The sequence below is a fragment of the Berghia stephanieae genome, chromosome 5 (assembly GCF_034508935.2).
Source record: "Berghia stephanieae isolate SIO BIC M18660-M18661 chromosome 5, UCSD_Bste_1.3, whole genome shotgun sequence".
Lineage (NCBI taxonomy): Eukaryota > Metazoa > Mollusca > Gastropoda > Nudibranchia > Aeolidiidae > Berghia > Berghia stephanieae.
In genome coordinates this window covers 35,172,005-35,190,477 of record NC_088364.1, presented here as the reverse complement: position 1 = coordinate 35,190,477, position 18,473 = coordinate 35,172,005, and the positions used below count along the sequence as shown (strand labels likewise).

Sequence of the window (18,473 nt, the reverse complement as noted above, 5' to 3'; positions counted from 1 at the left end):
TTAAACCACATGTTTGCCTAGTTATATTGAAGGCTGTCAATCACAGCATGGATGGCGAACATTTTTGTAAGATAACGTGACTTGATATTTCGATCTCGGAAATGTCGCAAAGAAGAAATTATAAATAATATTACTGTAGCAATCGTGAAAACGCAAGTTCTTAGATTCTCTAAACAGAACGCTTTCGCATCAACGTGCCCTGATTGAACCTTGCCATGTTGTCTCCTACTGTTTACAATTTAACTGCTGTTTTAAAGCGAAAAAAAATATCTTTGTGAAATCATTTTGTAATTACTTTGATTTCAAATCTACTATTGAAAACAGCTGAAACTGAAAGTCGAAGGGGAGAGAGAGAGAGAGAGAGAGAGAGAGAGAGAGAGAGAGAGAGAGAGAGAGAGAGAGAGAGAGAGAGAGCCCTGACCATATTCATGCTAAACGGTCAGTAGCTGAGGTTGTGCAGCTTTTCAATGTTAGAGCTACCTGCTGTTACACTATGCAAAGTACAAAGCCAAAACGGCGTGTGAAGAATCAATGGCGGACTGGTCAACCCAGAATAATAAGGGCCAATGTTGATCGTACATTTGCTCAAGACACAACCAACCCCTCGCTTATGCCTCTTACATCGCTGTGGAAAATAACATTTCAAGATGTATAGTGTTAGGAAGACATTGACACTGCTGGACTCATAACGAGACGGCATCTGTGCAACCTCAACTAATCGAGAATAAGACATTGGTGCTCGTGGCCAGCTGCAAATCCAGACCCCAATCTTATTGAGCACCTCTGAGATCGCATCAAAAGACCTGCAAAGAACAACAGTACCACGCAAGGAATACTCATGAGCTTTGGAACATTCTTGAATCACCTTATAATACATCACAGTAAAATGGCACAAATCCTTTGATAAACAATATCCTAAATACACTGAGAGACTTGTCCGAACAATGATACGAAATCGTTGTAACCAAAACGCGTCTAATTTTTCCACTTTTTCAGAAGCAGAACAACCCAACTTGAGTTCTTTGGGTCGTCGCTACCTATAGGATTATGCATGTCTGTTGATCAAATTTGGGTCGCATAATATACTTAATTATTACTGCTCATTTCTGTGATATGCCATTTGTCCAATATTGTCTCTTAAAACTCAAACGAATTGATTCAAAACAAGTGTAAAGTTACTATTGCACGTGTATTTTTAATTCAGAAAAGTGAGTGGAGCAGGCACTTATGTTGGTAACAACAAGATATGAAGTGAATAGAAAAGTGCCAGAAGACAATAGAGAATAAAAATTTTTCGCGGCGGTGGTGGGGTTTGAACCTGCGACCTTATTGGTACGACAACTCCGCCTGGCAGGTGAGAGTGTGGCTCTACCGTGTGAGCTATCCACGAACACAAAAATATTCGTTTCAAACTCAAAGTCATTACTAGATCCCTCTCTCACCCACTTCTTGAGACCGCCGATTCGTTCGTACACCACCATCGCGAATAATTTTGACCAGCAGTTAAGCTTAAGCCAATATTCTCAACACAAACATATAACATAGAAACGATTGAGACATTGAGTATGCTCCGGTGTATGGGGTGAATTTTTAATTCAGAAAAGTGAGTGGAGCAGGCACTTATGTTGGTAACAACAAGATATGAAGTGAATAGAAAAGTGCCAGAAGACAATAGAGAATAAAAATTTTTCGCGGCGGTGGTGGGGTTTGAACCTGCGACCTTATTGGTACGACAACTCCGCCTGGCAGGTGAGAGTGTGGCTCTACCGTGTGAGCTATCCACGAACACAAAAATATTCGTTTCAAACTCAAAGTCATTACTAGATCCCTCTCTCACCCACTTCTTGAGACCGCCGATTCGTTCGTACACCACCATCGCGAATAATTTTGACCAGCAGTTAAGCTTAAGCCAATATTCTCAACACAAACATATAACATAGAAACGATTGAGACATTGAGTATGCTCCGGTGTATGGGGTGAATTTTTAATTCAGAAAAGTGAGTGGAGCAGGCACTTATGTTGGTAACAACAAGATATGAAGTGAATAGAAAAGTGCCAGAAGACAATAGAGAATAAAAATTTTTCGCGGCGGTGGTGGGGTTTGAACCTGCGACCTTATTGGTACGACAACTCCGCCTGGCAGGTGAGAGTGTGGCTCTACCGTGTGAGCTATCCACGAACACAAAAATATTCGTTTCAAACTCAAAGTCATTACTAGATCCCTCTCTCACCCACTTCTTGAGACCGCCGATTCGTTCGTACACCACCATCGCGAATAATTTTGACCAGCAGTTAAGCTTAAGCCAATATTCTCAACACAAACATATAACATAGAAACGATTGAGACATTGAGTATGCTCCGGTGTATGGGGTGAATTTTTAATTCAGAAAAGTGAGTGGAGCAGGCACTTATGTTGGTAACAACAAGATATGAAGTGAATAGAAAAGTGCCAGAAGACAATAGAGAATAAAAATTTTTCGCGGCGGTGGTGGGTTTGAACCTGCGACCTTATTGGTACGACAACTCCGCCTGGCAGGTGAGAGTGTGGCTCTACCGTGTGAGCTATCCACGAACACAAAAATATTCGTTTCAAACTCAAAGTCATTACTAGATCCCTCTCTCACCCACTTCTTGAGACCGCCGATTCGTTCGTACACCACCATCGCGAATAATTTTGACCAGCAGTTAAGCTTAAGCCAATATTCTCAACACAAACATATAACATAGAAACGATTGAGACATTGAGTATGCTCGGTGTATGGGGTGAATTTTTAATTCAGAAAAGTGAGTGGAGCAGGCACTTATGTTGGTAACAACAAGATATGAAGTGAATAGAAAAGTGCCAGAAGACAATAGAGAATAAAAATTTTTCGCGGCGGTGGTGGGGTTTGAACCTGCGACCTTATTGGTACGACAACTCCGCCTGGCAGGTGAGAGTGTGGCTCTACCGTGTGAGCTATCCACGAACACAAAAATATTCGTTTCAAATCAAAGTCATTACTAGATCCCTCTCTCACCCACTTCTTGAGACCGCCGATTCGTTCGTACACCACCATCGCGAATAATTTTGACCAGCAGTTAAGCTTAAGCCAATATTCTCAACACAAACATATAACATAGAAACGATTGAGACATTGAGTATGCTCCGGTGTATGGGGTGAATTTTTAATTCAGAAAAGTGATGAGCAAGGCACTTATGTTGGCAACAACAAGATTTGAGTGAATAGAAAAGTGCCAGAAGCTCATTATGAAATAAAAATTTTTCGCCCCGTGTGGGGTTTGAACCTGCGACCTTATTGGTTACGATAATCGCTGGCAGTGAGAAAGTGTGGCTCTACTGTGAGCTATCCACGAACACAAAATATTCGTTTCAATCAAAGTCATACAGATCCCTCTCTCACACCACTTCTTGAGACGCGATTCGTTCGTTACACCACATCGCGAATATTTTGACAGCAGTTAAGCTTAAGCAATATTCTCAACACAAATATAACATAGAACATTGCGACATTGAGTTGCTCGGTGTATGGGTGAATTTTTAATCAGAAAAGTGATAAAATTTTTATCTCTATTGTCTTCTGGCACTTTCTATCACTTCATATCTTGTTGTTACCAACATAAGTGCTGCTCCACTCACTTCTGAATTAAAAATTCACCCCTACACCGGAGCATACTCAATGTTCAATCGTTTCTAGTGTTTATGTTTGTGTGAGAATATTGGCGTTAAGCTTAACTGCTGGTCAAAATTATTCGCGATGTGGTGTACGAACGAATCGGCGGTCTCAAGAAGTGGGTGTGAAGGGATCTAGTAATGACTTTGAGTTTGAAACGAATATTTTTGTGTTCGTGGATAGCTCACACGGTAGAGCACACTCTCACCTGCCAGCGGAGTTGTCGTACAATAAGGTCGCAGGTTCAAACCCCACCACGCCGCGAAAAAATTTTTATTCTCTATTGTCTTCTGGCACTTTTCTATTCACTTCATATCTTGTTGTTACCAACATAAGTGCCTGCTCCACTCACTTTTCTGAATTAAAAATTCACCCCATACACCGGAGCATACTCAATGTCTCAATCGTTTCTATGTTATATGTTTGTGTTGAGAATATTGGCTTAAGCTTAACTGCTGGTCAAAATTATTCGCGATGGTGGTGTACGAACGAATCGGCGGTCTCAAGAAGTGGGTGAGAAGAGGGATCTAGTAATGACTTTGAGTTTGAAACGAAATATTTTTGTGTTCGTGGATAGCTCACACGGGGGGGGGGGGGGGGGGGGGGGGGGGGGGGGGGGGGGGGGAAATTATTCGCGATGGTGGTGTACGAACGAATCGGCGGTCTCAAGAAGTGGGTGAGAGAGGGATCTAGTAATGACTTTGAGTTTGAAACGAATATTTTTGTGTTCGTGGATAGCTCACACGGTAGAGCCACACTCTCACCTGCCAGGCGGAGTTGTCGTACCAATAAGGTCGCAGGTTCAAACCCCACCACCGCCGCGAAAAATTTTTATTCTCTATTGTCTTCTGGCACTTTTCTATTCACTTCATATCTTGTTGTTACCAACATAAGTGCCTGCTCCACTCACTTTTCTGAATTAAAAATTCACCCCATACACCGGAGCATACTCAATGTCTCAATCGTTTCTATGTTATATGTTTGTGTTGAGAATATTGGCTTAAGCTTAACTGCTGGTCAAAATTATTCGCGATGGTGGTGTACGAACGAATCGGCGGTCTCAAGAAGTGGGTGAGAGAGGGATCTAGTAATGACTTTGAGTTTGAAACGAATATTTTTGTGTTCGTGGATAGCTCACACGGTAGAGCCACACTCTCACCTGCCAGGCGGAGTTGTCGTACCAATAAGGTCGCAGGTTCAAACCCCACCACCGCCGCGAAAAATTTTTATTCTCTATTGTCTTCTGGCACTTTTCTATTCACTTCATATCTTGTTATTGCACGTGTGTGTTTAAAAGCTCAATTTATTTTTGCAGTGGGTATTATTAATGTTATGCGTTTAGGTATAGCTCTCACACGATTTGCCTGGCAGATACCAATAAATAAAACTGTGTCTAAATTAGAACGTCTATTGTCCGGATGATATAATATTTTAGGTAGAAATAATTACCCAAATGGTCGTCAAAAAACAATAACAAAGAGCCAAATGTGGTCAACTTCATTTATTGTTCTATATTCTTAATCAGTTTATTATTTGTAAAAGTTACATGAACACATTATATCTTTGTTATCTTTGTTGGAAACATCATGCTACTTTTACAATTAAAACCAGATATGTATTATATTTGGATTTTGTGTCTTGTATTGAGTGAATACATTCCCTACCATTTTCAGTCCCTTGATTTTGTGAACAGTGAATAATTCAAATAAAATCCTAGTATCTCGGTGTTGTGGCTTATTGTTTTAGTGAATTGTGTGATTTTGTGAGTTTTATTCACTCTCAGAAACCATCGCCCTTCCCTCCCTCCAATAGTGTTTATATATGTAGTGTCTTCCTATTTGTGTTCACTGTGGTGGACACGAAAAAGGGACAGCTAAACAGAACGTACGATAAACGCATTTACCCAATGTGGTTGCTGTTGTATTCTCGTCGGAACTGTAACATATTATCCTATTTTTTGTTTACTTTCTACCCCAGGGTAAAGGTCTAATGAGGACCTACTGGCTGATGGGAGAAGATCAAAATCGAAATCACCAGCGACTCCAGCGAGGCATGGCTAGGATAGAGAGATCTAGCTCAACTAGAAGAAGAAACAAAATGTCGGATGGCGTTATCCGGGGCGACGGATCGCCACAACTCTCCCACAACTCACATTTGATAAAAAGTCAGAGTGGCGGCAATTATCCACTAGAATCACCCAGCTTCCGAAATCAAAATCACCTCCATCCATTTTCCCACATCATCGGGCCGACGAGTCATGATCTCATTCGTCGAACGTCTTCGCGACGAAGGCGTCTTCAATTTCAGTTTAAGAATGACGGAAAAGAAGACTCTTCAAGTGGCGATGAAAACGATTTGGGGCCACCAGAATTTACTGCTGAAACGTTACCTACTATCATTCGCTCGAAATCAGAAAAGGACTGTTGTGATTTGGAAGAAGATCTAATTTCCGGGACTTTCAATAAAGCTCCGCCTGTTTTAAAAGCTGCTTCAGATTATAGCTTGACTAATCACAGTGATACAAGTGAAGTTATTATGACCGAGTTGTGTAAATCAAATGACGACGTGATAGTCGAATCTCCCTCACTGAATAATTTTATGTACAACCCTCCAGTGACTTCCATGGCACCTTTGTTCAAAATTGAATCGTTCGATGGAGATGTAGTTTTAGATTCTGTGAGTTGCGAAAATGTCAATCCCAGTGAGCATTTCCCCACTGCTTGTATCCTCGGAGAAATAACAGAGAGACGCGACAGTGCCTGCAATAAAAGTGTGGAAAATACGTCAGGGACTGGCGATGAAAATATTTCCGCGGATAGGCTATCCTGCAGTGACAGGTCTGAATTAGTCAATGTTCTTCAGCGTGTTAATGGAATTTCTGGCAGCTCGAGTAATGGTTGTATGGCAAACGGCAATAACACGGATAATAAACACGGCAGTTCTACTACAGAACAGCAACATTCGCCTCCACAATATTCCTCATTATATCCTCATGCATTTGAATTACAAGAATTTGTATCAAAATCTCAAAATTCATTAATAGATAAAAAGAGCTTTCTCGATCACTCTCACTCCCTTTTTGAAAATAACAGAACTTATTCCTCCCATTCTCAAGGATCATTGTACCTGAACCAGCATTCCCCGAATTCTTTGACTGGGAAAGGGTCTCTAGTGTTTCCCATGTATAAGGAAAGAACAGAAGAATCTTACTCTACTCTAGACAAACCTTTGGATGATGCCAACGCCGAAGGGACGCCTTTACTGTCAGACCATGATCACGGTGGTGTAACGCCAATAAGTCAACGCGACACGTTTGCATAGCACTATAGCACTAGCTTTATATATATCCCTCAATTTAAAACAGATTCAAAGGTCTTTGAGAATTGGTTTAAAGCTTGCGGTACATAACTATAGATCTGATAATCGGACGCAATTATGGGCCCGATTTAACATTGTTGTGATGGACAATATTTTGCGTTGGTTTGAGAATATTTTCATTACAACAGCCCATAAGAGTTTATGTTATCAGACCTGCAAATATGTACACGGCATTTTAAGGCCATATCCAATACAAGGAATGTTAGTTAATTGTCACCTTCCGCCTAAATCAAGTGTTATGTCAGCGTGTACCAGATATCAAAAAGTGAATATTAATATAAACCTAAGATTACCAGAAGAATCAACTTTTTAAATTTACTTGTTTAATCAACTCTACATCCATTACCCTGAACAAAACATACATTTTAACTTTAGTGTCATACTTTTTGCTATAAATGAAATTGTCAGCATCTAAATAATTCCGACAAAATATTACCAGTTTGAGGCGATTGATCACACATAGGCAATCAAGCCTTCCTTTACGAGTCCATCTACGATTTGGATGTTTGTAGCAACATTTCCACAGGATTTCAAACCATCGATTGATTCTCAGTCTGAATGCAAATGACAAACCACTTTGTTATATTGAGTATCACATTGTCATTAAATGTCTCTGTCTAATTTGAGCCCATAGCTAACATAGTAAACAATACCAAATCAGATATATGCATATAAAACTGATAAAACTCTGGCTCTCATGATTCTGGTGTAATTCACGTGACATATACATGTCATTCGTCTCTTATCTGCTATTTTGGGCAAAAGACGACAATAAGGTATTCACTATTTGAAGGCTAATAATTTCTGCTTAAGATAGAAACAATTTAGAGTAAGAATGTAGAATAAAAGTATTCCTTTAGAGCCATTAGGACATGAAGCCGGAGTTTATCCGGTATTTATTTCATGAAACGACAAAAGTAATTGCCTGCTCTCCTTTGACCGGACGCTAGTCAATTGTAAAGTACTTTACGACAAGTCTAACATACCCAGCTATCCAAGTTGACTTCATCTGAGATAGACCTCGGCCCCTTTGTGAATGAAGCGAGTGATTTACTATTTGAGCTATTGGACCCCCTCCCCTCCCCCTCATGTAGAGTAAGTAACAATCAATAATGGAATTATATCAAATTAAATATCCAAATAATGTTAAGAGATGTACTTAACCTGATTTGGAATGGTCTATCTGCATATCCTCATTAACATTTTAAAAGATGACTTCATATGCTATCCTTCTTTAAACAAATAACGATTGATATTACGTGAAAGTTCAGTGGTTGTTTCTCGACCCATTGGTAGTAAAGTCCGATAACAACTCGAACACCAATATCACCAACACCACAATCATCATCATAATCATGATCATCATCATCATCATCATCATTATCATCATCATCATGATCATCATCATCATCATCATCATCATCATCATTATCCTAATCACCACCATTGTCATTTTCATTATTGTTTTCTTGTTGCTTCCATTACCTCCAGCAGCATGTTGATTCACGCCTATTTCTTTCATTTTCTTCTTTTTTTCGTTTCATATTATTTCCTTACATTATGGAAAATTTAAAAATCAATGTAAATTTTGCATAATACTTATACTGTGATGTAAATCAATATAAACCTTAACATTTATGTAGAGCACTTCCATTGATTAACAATGCTCAATGCAGTCAATAATGTTTCATTATGTAACCATGTCGAAGCGTTTTCTTCCTCCAGTTAACTACCGTACAGAAATACACGTTAGTAAAATTTTGGCCATGAAACTCGTCCTTCAAATATTGAACGATATAAATGACCCTCATATTGACAGAAACTCTCAAAACTGAGACTTAGACATGACACCCTCAAGATGAGGGTAATTTAAATCGATCGATATTTGAAGGACCATTTTTTGGCCAAATATTTAACTATTGTGTTTCTAGAGTACGGCAGTTAACTGGTTTAAGACCGTGACAAAACTATTGCCGAAATATGCTGAGGATCCTAAAACGTCTTAAATTTGTTCCAGATATTAAAAAATACATTGACAACTTAATTTATCATGATATTCCGAGGCGTCTTTTCTAATTCTTATAATCTTTGTGGCAAACATGGAAGCAGGCAATGATAGAAAATAAATATATGAAATGTCTTTAAAGGTGTGTGTGAAACAGTGCCATACAAAGCAGAAATATAAATACAAGAAAAGATACCCAATAAATCAGTCTCCTTCGACTAGGATTGAACCTCAGAATTCAGGAGGTCTGAGGTTGTTTGTTTTTGTTTGTTTTTAAGGGTTTTGCGGCGATTGCAACATATTTATGCTATATCAGCACCAGTAAAAAGAAGAAAATAGAATATTTAAAATATTCTAGATTTACAACCAAAGCACCCAAGAAAAAGTAAGACACAGGGGAATTGGTTCAAATAGGGAACAGATGTATATTCCAAGAGTATACCATCAATATACTTCGTTTGAATCATATGAAAGACTCATCCAGACACAAGCACAGGATCCGATAAAGAGGAACATGCTCAAATGCTTACATTATACATTTAAAATAACAAATATAGCAATACATAACAGAGAGATAATTTACAACAATATCACCTCCCAAAACCAACACTATGCCTTTGACTGTTTCTCTCTCAGCCAAGGACTCTGGCCAAGGCCAGGACATTACCAAGTAACCCCTTTCTAAGACAAAGACTGAAAGCAACTAAAAAACACAGATATAGGGGATAGAAGACACAGCGTGACATCCTGCCCACCATAGGTCTGAGGTTCGCCCCCATTCTGCTTTATCTGGAAATGTTTCATACACATTTTTTTAGATCTTTATTTGAATATAATTTTGGCTGTTTCCTTACTAACTCTGTAGGCTAATTGTTGCGGATACGTACTAAGTTCTTTTCTTGAACTCACTCAATTCGTCTCGTTTTAGGCGTCTCGACATAATATGTGTGTTTCCTTCGTGAATCTATCTATGTCCCATCTTTTTATGCAGAGTACTTCTTTTTGCATGACTTGATTCCTATAAAACCTCATATAATTCAATCAATTTATGACATACTCGTAAAACACTTTTTAAAGACTACTTACGTGATTTATGAAAAAAGACAGTTCCTTTCAGAAACAAAACCAATTAAACTTGAGTAAACGTTTTCACTTGTTTTAAATTGCTTGGCCTTACTTAGCCTCACAAAATCGTCTTGACGCGAATTAAAATCTCTTTGTCTTGTGAGCTGATTACGACATGCAGGTCGGATAACCCTATTCATTATGGGCTCATTGTTGTAATGGAAATATCGAAAGAAATACGCACAATATTCTCTAATCCAACAATGTTAAACGACGCCTATAACTGTCAGACCAACATCCGTCGGATGATTATTATCTGTCTTTTACACAGGCGTTATAAAAGTGTCAGATATGCTGTTAAACCACTTAAACTTAAGTACGCTAATACCTAATCCTTTCTTGTATAATATACTTGAACTATCTCTTTGTTTTAAAAAGTAAACAAGATAACATTTTGATACTTCGTTTTCAGATTCTTTATATCGAATATATAATTTTATGTTACAATTATACATTGTATATAGTATGTTTACTTATATTAGAGTGAACTACAAAACCTCATCATTATATTTTGAGATCAATTTGATTTCACTTAAAACCCTAGTCATAATATACAATTATAATCAACAACAAATTAACCGTTTTAACCTAATTCTACAATAATTTTACAATAACCATTACGAAGGTCAATATATTGAATTGCAGACAATGTTGCAAGATAAATCTGAAAGTTTGTCGATGATATAGTTACGGACAAATCTGAATTTTTTAAAAATACAAGATTCCAAACGATTATTCACTTCGTGTTTTTGTCAATCTTTTTGTTGTTGTCTGCCACTCCATTATAAACGACTATTTATATTGTTAACAACCAATATTACCCTTTCTTATGATATTTTATGATAGTGTAATCAATCTTACACAAGGAATAAATCAACATTATTTAATAACTGCAACGTTGGTGTTAAAATATTTATCACTGATCCTCTATATGTATAATGACTTGCTCACGTCTTCCTACTTATCATATTGTATCTAACTATACATCTATCTATCTACCTACCTATCTATCTATCTATCTATCTATTCATCTGTCCATCTATCCATCCATCTATTCATCTATCTTTCTTTCCATTCATCTATCTATTTATCTATCTATATGTCTATCTACTTGCCTGTCAATATAGTTATCTGTACAATAAATCAAAAAGATAAAAGCCTGAAATAAGTATTCACGAATCCTTCGTTTGAACTATCGCCGCTAAACATACACAGTTGGATTGCAACGATGGATGAGGCCCCACCTATTAAATTTAAATGTTAGTCGGGATTGTGTTTGGAGCGCTCTCAAAGTGTACGATGCACCAATGTACATTGAAGTATGGTCCGTGAAAATTACATTGTTCTAGTCAGAATGTTGACACTATTGGTATAAAGCGAACTTCATCGGTTGCATTGGATTAGTGTAAGAATGGAGACGGTATTTAATATGACAAATTCGGATCCAATTCAGGTGGATAGAGGAGGGTTGATAGGCCCATATCTCTCTCTCTCTCAATGTGTTGGGGTAAAGCTTACGCATGAGATAAATTTAAAAAAAGAATTATGTCCTCCCATGGGACTTTACCATTTCCTGGACTCAAGTAGTTTTGCTTGCTGTAGTTCAGAATGTGGCAATACGTCAAAATGGAAACCATCTAATTTAAACAATTCTATTTCTGAGGGTTGTGGCACCGTTTTATCCTTGTAAATCACGTGTCGCAATTGGTGCACAGTTGAGTTCTTGGAAAAGGCTCTTTACTTATATTATCTCACCGTACTCGGGTGTTAAATGAGTACCTGGCCGTAAACAGTTGTCTCTGTCCCAAAAATTGTAATATCGCCTAACAGGCGTCATGTGTCGTTCTACATGTTAAGTGTGGCTGTTGAATAGGAACCCCTTGTGAAGGAATTTGAGCACATTTAGTGGATATTGCGCTATATAAAAAAATCTCAAAAAGCTCAAGGTCCTGCAATACAATTTCTAGTTCGTCTTAGAGGAGACATCACGCTGCACAAAAATGAGAAGTTTAGGTTTGGAGATTGTGTTATATGTCTCGATCCTCTGAATCGATCAATAATTGAAATACTCCTACAAAGTTTCTGTCCAATATGAAAAAATATGTTTTTTAAAAATAATCGGAGTATGTCGACATATATGTCTTCTTCTTCTTCTTCTTCTTCTTCTTCTTCTTCTTCTTCTTCTTCTTCTTCTTCTTCTTCTTCTTCTTCTTCTTCTTCTTCTTCTTCTTCTTCTAGTCGAGTATATGTGGTCCTGAGGTAGAACACTCGCCTTCGGACATTAAGGTCCAGGGTTCGAGTCCCGATCAGAGCGTCGCACAGTTGAGCCATTGGAACATTTAAAAAAATCACATTCTCTCACCATACTCAGGTTTAAAGTGTGTACACGGCTGTTAACAGCGTTGTCTCTGTCCGACAAATAATAATGTAACATCGCCTAATAGGCGTCATGTCTCGTCCTACATGTTAAGCGTTGCTGTTGGGGCAACGAGTTAAAAGGCTTTGAACGTTTAGTAGATACTGCTCTATTTGAATGCTCTTTTTTTTCTTATTCTTCTTCCTTTTTAGTCTGTAACTTCAATTTTGAAGATTCAACAGACCACAGTGTTCTTCTAATTCTTTCATTAGAGATGTGAGACTATTCCACTGTCTCGATGTTGATGGTATGAACGAGAAAAATTGTGCATCCACTCTTGAGTGCAAAAACATAAACTTAGATGTCTTCCTCATATTTTGGTGGATATCGCCAAGAGGAAATTTATTTCACTTGGTCGTTTAAGCCTTTGTAAAATATTGTCACTTTGTCACGCTTTTTTCTCTTTTGTAGTGGTTCAAGACCTAAATCAGTTTTGTAGTTTTGTTCGTCGAACGTCGAATATTGAACCCGTCCCTTGTTTGAGAGACATGTTTTTTTTTAAGGGTTTTATAGCAGTTGCAATACATTAAGGTCATATCAGCGCCAGTATAAAGAAAGAAAATGGGATAGTAAAAAGTTCTAGAATTACAATTAAAGCATCCAAGAATAAGGCAGACAAAGGGGAATTGGTTCAAATAGGGAACAGATGTAGATTCCAAGAGCATACTATCAGTGTACATAGTTTGAGATCACCTAAAAGTCTCATCCAGACACAAGTACAAAATCCAACAAAGAGGAATACACTCAAATGCTTACATTATACATTTAAAATAACAAATATAATAATACATAACAGAGAGATGATTTACAAGGAAAAAAATATAATATCCCAAAACAATATCAGAGCCAGGACAAAACCAAGTAATCGCATCCCAAGACAAAGACAGAAAGCATGTTGGAAAAAAGATATAAGGGGATAGAAGACAGAGTATGTACCTCCGTGCCCACAATGGGAGGTCAGGAACCCCACCCAGTAAAAAGAAAGAAAGTTGAATAGTAAAGACATTCTTGATGTACAATTAAAAGGACATGAAGACAAATTAAGACAAAGGGTAATGATTCAAATAGTGAACAGATTTGGATTACAAGAGCACGCTATACTGTACTTAGTTTGGGGTCACATAAAAGTCTAAACCAGACACCAGCACAAGATTCAACTAAGAGAATACACTCCGACGTTTACAAATCATATGTTAAAAATTAAAAAAGTTACAGTACATAACAGTGAGATGATGTGCATAGAAAAAATATAATCTTCCAAAACTTTAACGATACATGCGACTGTTTCCTCCAAGTCAAGAACCCCGGCTAGGGTCAGGACAAAACCAAGTAACCTCATCCCAACACAAAGACAGAAAGCAATTGAAAAACAGACACAGAGGGATTAAGACACAGCAAGTACTTCCCTGCCCACTATGGGAGGTCAGGTCGGGAACCCCACCCAGGCAAAGACATGGATTTTGATCCCAGTTATTTAACTTCAATAGGCAAACAAAGTCAATTCAATAGGACAAATTAGGCGACAGGCACTGGTGTAAACATTGAAAATGTTTTTATGAAATAGTGATATACAAATTGGAGAGAAAAACATTCTGGGATGATTTTTCTCTTATATTTTTTATTCTGCTTTGTCTGGCACAACGTTTTTCACACCTTTTTTGTTTCTTAGTTTTTAAGGGTTTTACGGCGCTTGCAACACATTTAGGTAATATCAACGCCAGTGAAAAGGAAGAAAATTGGATAGTTAAAACATTCTAAATGTACAATTAAAGGGACTTGAGGAAAAAGTAAGACAAGGGGAAAAGGTTTAAATAGGAAACAGATTTAGATTACAAGAGCACACAATCAATGTACTTAGTTTGAAATCACCGAAAAGTCTCACCCAGATACAAGCACAAAGCCTCACTAAGAGGAATACGCTCAAATGTTTACAAATCATAAGTTAAGAATAAAACAAAATAACAGTACATAATAGAGGGATGTTTGTTTATTTTTAAGGGTTTTACGGCGTTTGCAACACATTTAGGTAATATCGGCGCTAGTAAAAAGGAAGAAATTGGGACAGTAAAAAGTTCTAGAATTACAATTAAAGCACCCAAGAAAAAGTAAGACATAGGGGAACTGGGAACAAATAGGGATCAGATGTAGATTCCAAGAGCATACCACCAATGTACTTAGTTTGAGATCACTTATAAGTCTCATCCGGAAACAAGCACAAAATCCAACAAAGAGGAATACACTCAAATGCTTACATTATACATTCAAAATAACAAATATAATAATATATAACAGAGAGATGATCCACAAGGAAAAAAATATTATCTCCCAAAATTAACTATACATTTGACAAAATGGACAAAACCAAGAAATCTCATTCCAAAACAAAAACAGAAAGCAAGTTGGAAAACAGATATAGGGGGATAGAACAAACAGTATTTGCCTCCCTGCCCAATATGGGAGGTCAGAAACTTCACCCAGACACATACCTTTCCAAACGTATTCAATATCCAAGATAGAGTACAAAATAAATCAGAAAGAAAGGAGGCAAAACACCAGAACCAATTTTTGCACAAAGTTACAATTTTAATTTCATTTCAATTGATATCAGTCTTTTTAAAAATCCAGGAGGTAAAAGAACTCATCATGAACATGAAACATTACGGACCGCTTGGAACAGGTAACTATTTGATAAGTTTCATTTTGTTCTCAAAATTCTATTCAAGACGACAATGGATCACTAAAATCACTTTTAAATTATTTCCTCAAAATTTCCTCGAGCAGTCTCGAATATGATACGATGACATACTCTAATAAAAAAACAAACCAAAATTTTAAAAATTGAGCGAGAAAACACGTCCTTCAAATGTCTATCGATTGATTGAAGAGTCAGGTTTGAGAGTTTTTGACAAATTCGATCGATATTTGAAGGACGAGTTATCTGGCCAAAATATTTAAAATGTATTTTTCAGAGTACATCGGTATGGTAAAGTATTTGTAAAGAATTGTGAGATGTCCATATTTCGATGATTAGGATGGTATTGTTGTAAATTGAATGTCAATGTGCTTTACAACAGTGAGAAGTTTTTCATCATCAGAATTATTATAAAAGTATTTCACAATACGTCGCAGTTGATCATAGATAAAAATATTGTTATTGCAACGATGAAATGGTATTAAAACAATTGTCGGAGGGTGATTTTTATATTCTGAAATGCTAATATTACATTTTTGCCGTACTGTGGAAAAATACATATTTAAAAATTTGGCCAGAAAACTCGTCCTTCAAATATTGATCGATTTAATTGTCATCTAAGCAAATCTCTCAAACCCGGACGTCCCGGGTTTGAGAGTTTTTTCCAACATGAGAGTCATTTAAATCGATCAATATTTGAAGGACTAGTTCTCTGGCCAATTTTTAAAATACGTGTTTTTCCAGAGTACGGCAGAGTTGTGAGATGTTACTTTTCTTGTGAGATGATAATATTACAAATGCCACAAATTAAACGTGAAATCAGGTGATACAATGTCGTGAAAATGAACGTTTACATATCTTTACTAACCAATTTTATTGTCTTTTTACAAATGTTTTCTCACTCAGAGTCATTAATTTTACAACCATGGCATGGGCGAATTACACATAGTTGAGATAACAACATGCTTAGAAAACGAAATGCTCAAATGACAATTAAAACATGACAGCGTCAAATGTAATAAAAAAATGATTAATATAACAATTTAAAAAAGAACAAAATACCAATCACTTAACGTTGCGGGCTCAAAACCCTTCTTTAGCCAACTAAATAGAAATAGAAATAAAACGATGAAAACGCAAATAGTCGTCTTTTTTTAAGCAATGTATTTATGATTTTATTGGGATTTTTTGTTGTTGGCCGAAGAAGGGTCTTGAACCCTAAACGTTCCGTGATTGTTGTTTTTGTTTTTGTTTTATTGATACTGTTATGTTCAATATTATTTATAACTTTTTACAGTCCGCAGTCATTAGCAGTTTAGTATTAGTCTGTCTAGCGTCAAATGTAAACACTTACAATAAATAATATTTAATCGGGACGCGCATAAAAAAATATTTGAATGGAAACCGTAATCGTAGATTGATCTATATACAAAAAATTACGACGAATTCACGGGTTAACTGTCGGACTTTGGAAATGCTTCTATTGACAAATTTGGCCAGAAAACTCGTCCTTCAAATATCGATGATTTAAATAACCCTCATCTTGGAAAAAAACCTCTAAAACCTGGGAATGCGCGAGGTTAAGGTTACATCAGCGCCAGTAAAAAGGAAGAATATGGTAGAGACAAATTCTAGAATTACAAGCCAAGGACTCCGACCAGGGTCAGAACAAAACTAAGTTAATCTCATTCCAAGACATGGACAAAAAGCAATCTGAAAACAAATACAGAGGGATAGAAGACAGCAAGTCCCTCCCTGCCCACTATGGGAGGTCGGGAACACCACCCAGTCTCAGGTTTGAGAGCTTTCGCCAAGATGATGGTCATTTAAATAGATCGAAATATGAAAGTCGACTTTTCTAGGCAAATTTTTAAATACGAGTTTTTTAAGAGTACTGCAGTTAACTGTATAAATAAACATAGTGCACAGACGTTTCGAGACCACATTAAGTGCCACTTTGGACAAAGATGATATTACCAGTGATAATAACGTCACGGTAACATGATAACAACTCTAAACTATTTTCATTTTCCCCTCTATCTCCCAGAAACCTTTTTGTAACCATCACCATTATGATAATTAATTCTTCCTCCTCCTCTTCTCACAACTTCTCAGTCTCAACCTCATGCACTTCCTTTCTCTATTAATTTTCTTCTATCCCCGGTACTCAAAAATCATATTTCTTACAATTTTAGTGCGATATTCTACATCAACTCCAATAGACATCCTCATATCATTTGAAATCATAACAGCCTACAAATGCCATAGCAGTGGAACTTCATTAGTTTTGTAAACAGAATTGGACTCAAATAGATATGATTGCACGACAAAACCTCAAAAATTGAGAGCTAAACAGCCTATTCACAATTAGACAAAATTATTTTAGTTACCACATACATATCTTGATTTGTATTATTTGCACTGAAATTACGATAAAAATATGGTGCTCATTTAGTTTTGTTAATACGTATTATGCTGTTTAAGCATGGAAATATGTTTGACAAACATTTGGACGAATCTACCTTAATGCACAAATGACTCCCCTATTCTGTCATAATCTGAGAGAAAACACGTATTTTAAATTTTGGCTAGAAAACTCGTCCTTCAAATATCGATCGATTTAAATGACCCTCATCTTGATAAAATCTCTAAAATCTGGGACTTCGCGAGTTGCCTGGTTTCAGAGGTTTTGCTGAAAACTAATAGTGTTAATTATGAGGACAGATAATAAGATCCGGCATAATATTTAAAAAAAAAAAGAAAAATAAAAAGGAAAAAAATACTTCAGACTAATGCATCCCACAAAACCCATTATTGGAGCCCTAAAAGTGAATTTAGAAGTAAAAATGATTATACGACTTTGATGTTTCTACCTTGTACGAAAAGGTCTTTATATTTATTCTCCGCTTAGAACGAATAGAAATTAGCCACATATTTCATATTTGTCGCAATACATTAAGTTTCCAGCACCTAGTTCGCATGGCATAATACCGCTTTCAGACGGCGGATACGTGAGGATAGCGCGTGGCGTTCATTTGAAATTTAAAAAATTGTTAGTTTCCAAGGGAAAAAATCCACTGTGAATAGCTTTAGAAATAAATATTTTGCCTTCATCTTGATTCAAAAATGCTCCTGTCCTGAATATAGGTTCTGAGGAACTAAACTTTCGTTTTCAACAATATTG

The 18,473-nt window shown here is 36.9% G+C and overlaps 1 protein-coding gene across 3 annotated transcripts in view; it reads left to right on the top strand.

Moving 5' to 3' along the window:
• Window positions 1-11,075, top strand: part of LOC144972813 (guanylate cyclase 32E-like) — a 221,810-nt gene extending 210,735 nt beyond the window's left edge. For all 3 annotated transcript variants that reach the window (XM_078914479.1, XM_078914480.1, XM_078914478.1), the window contains one exon: window positions 5,651-11,075. In XM_078914479.1, coding sequence (XP_078770605.1) covers window positions 5,651-6,994 — 1,344 coding nt within the window. In that variant the 3' untranslated portion in view covers window positions 6,995-11,075. The remainder of the gene's footprint in view (window positions 1-5,650) is intronic.
• Window positions 11,076-18,473: the final 7,398 nt, after the last annotated feature.